The sequence below is a fragment of the Alligator sinensis genome, unplaced genomic scaffold, assembly GCF_000455745.1.
Source record: "Alligator sinensis unplaced genomic scaffold, ASM45574v1 scaffold693_1, whole genome shotgun sequence".
Taxonomy (NCBI): Eukaryota; Metazoa; Chordata; order Crocodylia; family Alligatoridae; genus Alligator; species Alligator sinensis.
In genome coordinates, this window is record NW_005841987.1 from 1,205,378 (window position 1) to 1,207,859 (window position 2,482).

The window sequence follows — 2,482 nt, forward strand, 5'->3', positions numbered from 1 at the left end:
CCTTCTGGGTGCCCTGTCTCCTGTGTGGTATGTGCATTTCGAGGCTGTGTGGGGGGTTTATGCAGCTTGTTTGTAGTAGGGGAATCTCATTCTGGACTGAAAGCCAAAGTCACTTGGCATCAATTGCAAGAGGGGTTAGTTCTTCCATGGCAAACCCTGGGCTGCTGGTATCCAGCACAGCCCACCTCCACCACCTGCCCAGCCAGGTACAAGAGGTGTGTGTCCTTTGCAAATCTGATACTGAAGTTCTTGAGCAAGGAAAGGAATTTTATTTCCCTTTCCAAACAACAAAAAATCCCTCCCTGCTCTTCTAGTTCAGGATCCACATACAGTCAGCTTAAAGTTTGCATGTACCTGTTAATGGCTTGCACACACTGAGCAGGGCTGGACAGGAATTTTTTTTAGCTGGAGCCTGCTTTAGGACTCCCAGAAAAGCTGTGTGTTTCCCCAGGCAGAAAGTTTGCTGTTTTGTCTGCCTAGCAAGTTTCATTTCTTGATTTTATTTTGTGAGACTGGGTGAAGAAACACCTTAGCTTCTGGGATCCTAAAGAAAGAAGTGAAAGTAGGGACTGGAACTTAAAAGTCGTTTACCAAAAATGATATTAACAGTCATATTCCTTTGGGAAGAAAGCCATTCTCCAACATCAAAAATTGCCAACTTTTCTCCCTGAGTGCTAAGGAGCAGGGCAGGCACTGAAATGCATTTCAAACAATTCACCATTGGTGCTTCTGCATTATTACGCCAGTTGCCGAGAAAAGCTCCCAGGTCCTGGCTTTTCTGAATTTGTTTCTCTCACCTACTTTCTTCTGCCCTGTCTCTCTGATGCTGCAGACGTTGCAAACTTCCCAGTTAGAAATAACTGTTCAATATAAAGTTTATTGCACATTTTCTCAGTCTCTCCTTGCCTCTCACACCCCACTCCCTTGCACAGATCTACCCCTTTACTTAGTCAATATGGATTCAGATTGCAGCAGAGTAAACAGGCTCATCCTGTGCTCCATCTGCACGTTCACACACACTTACCTGTATAGGGAATTGTTTAGCCAACCTTGTTTTAAGACCAAGGGGCTCTGGAAGGAAAGCTGAGGCAAAATAAAAGGCGGAGGGGCAGCCCACTGAACTGATCACTCTTGCTGGCATTCTCTCTTCAAGTCAGAATGCAAAATGAAAGCTAACGCCACTTGGGTTCAGAAAAAAATGTTGAGACAGGTCATCAGTTTCTAGGTTTTGTGCAAAGCTGAGGCTATAGGAGTAGACAATAGATGCTGAGGTTAGGCTGGATTTTGTTCAGAAGAGCAAGGGTTAATTGCCCTTGTTTTACAGTTTGCATCTGTTACATCTTTTATAGCCCCCTGTTTAAACTAATCCTCGAGTCAAAGCATCTTTAAAGCTACAGCATCTTCTTCAAGATGGACTTAGTTGCAGGAGCCTTGTGTCAGGCAAACCAAGTGCTCCTCCACTCTCCTTTTGACAGATTCTGTCTTGTTTGGAGCCTGTCTGTACACAGAAATAGGTACAAAAGTTTACAAGTCAGGGAGCCACTGGGAGCCTGAAAACCCTGACAACACTAGTTTTGATTTCTGTTTCTCTTCTGGGGGGGAAAAAATGACACACTGAAGCTTTGTTTAACTTAAGGGGCAGGGGGGAAACCCTGCAATGAATATTGTCAAACTGACTAAAAAAAGTGACAGAGGTTTATAATTACACGACTCATTGTTAAGCAGTGAAAGAGGAGCATAGGAGTGAGGTCTCAATCCTGGGCTTTACCTCCACGAGGAGGGGGGGAGGTCTGTTTCCCAGCTGCTCTTATCAGTTTGCTGAAGTGTACTTAAAAAATAATAATAACAACATTTCATGTGAAAACGAGTCCCCATGTCAAGCTAAAGTACTTTTAGGAGGAAATGTTCCGCCTAGCATTGAGTCAAGCAGCCTACTGTAAAAAGCCTGTGCATTCCCTCATACGGTCATGAGTTATGAGTCATTTTCTGAAGATGTAATTCTTGTCTCTCTCATCTCTGGTGCAACACACACCAAAAAAAAAAAAAAAAAAAAAAGAAAGAAAGAAATACAAAAATCCAAACCTGCCCGGCTGGGGAGGAGGGGGCTGAGCTGTGTCCTCGCCTCCCCCAGCGCGGCAAGTCCTCGCCCTGTGTGCGCCTGGGCTCTTTTTTGGGTGAATATTCGGGTTCCTTTGGCGCCCTGCATTTAAATGGGATATACCAATGCCCACATTGTTGCTGTGTTTGGTTGTTACATAGAGTCTGCGTGCTGCTGAATCAGGGAGTCGAGTCCATGCGAACTGCCATCTGATCCACTCTTATCAATGAAGCAGCAGATCATGGCGGATGGCCCCAGGTGTAAGAGGCGAAAACAGCCCAATCCAAGAAGGAAAAACGGTAAGAAAAACCCGAATCAAACTTTTCCTTTTGACTCCAGCGGAGAGAGGGGAGGGGAGGTGGAGTGGGGGGGGGACCCGGCAGC

General features: G+C 45.4%; 1 protein-coding gene and 1 long non-coding RNA gene across 6 annotated transcripts in view; one reads left to right on the plus strand and one right to left on the minus strand.

Moving 5' to 3' along the window:
- LOC112549886 overlaps positions 1-2,221 on the minus strand; it is a 19,222-nt gene extending 17,001 nt beyond the window's left edge. Inside the window, exons 1-2 of one of the 2 annotated variants that reach the window (XR_003093488.1) lie at positions 2,083-2,221; positions 1,025-1,244 (exon numbers count right to left, since the gene is read on the minus strand). This is a non-coding gene — a long non-coding RNA (uncharacterized LOC112549886). The remainder of the gene's footprint in view (positions 1-1,024; positions 1,245-2,082) is intronic. The other variant, XR_003093489.1, reaches the window with a different exon arrangement.
- Positions 1-2,482, plus strand: part of ZEB2 (zinc finger E-box binding homeobox 2) — a 134,823-nt gene that overhangs the window by 546 nt on the left and 131,795 nt on the right. For 3 of the 4 annotated variants that reach the window (XM_025201254.1, XM_025201253.1, XM_014518830.2), the window contains one exon: positions 2,260-2,397. In XM_025201254.1, the coding sequence (XP_025057039.1) occupies positions 2,325-2,397 (73 nt within the window). In that variant the 5' untranslated portion in view covers positions 2,260-2,324. Of the gene's footprint in view, positions 1-1,291; positions 2,175-2,259; positions 2,398-2,482 lie in introns of those variants that run through there. The other variant, XM_025201255.1, reaches the window with a different exon arrangement.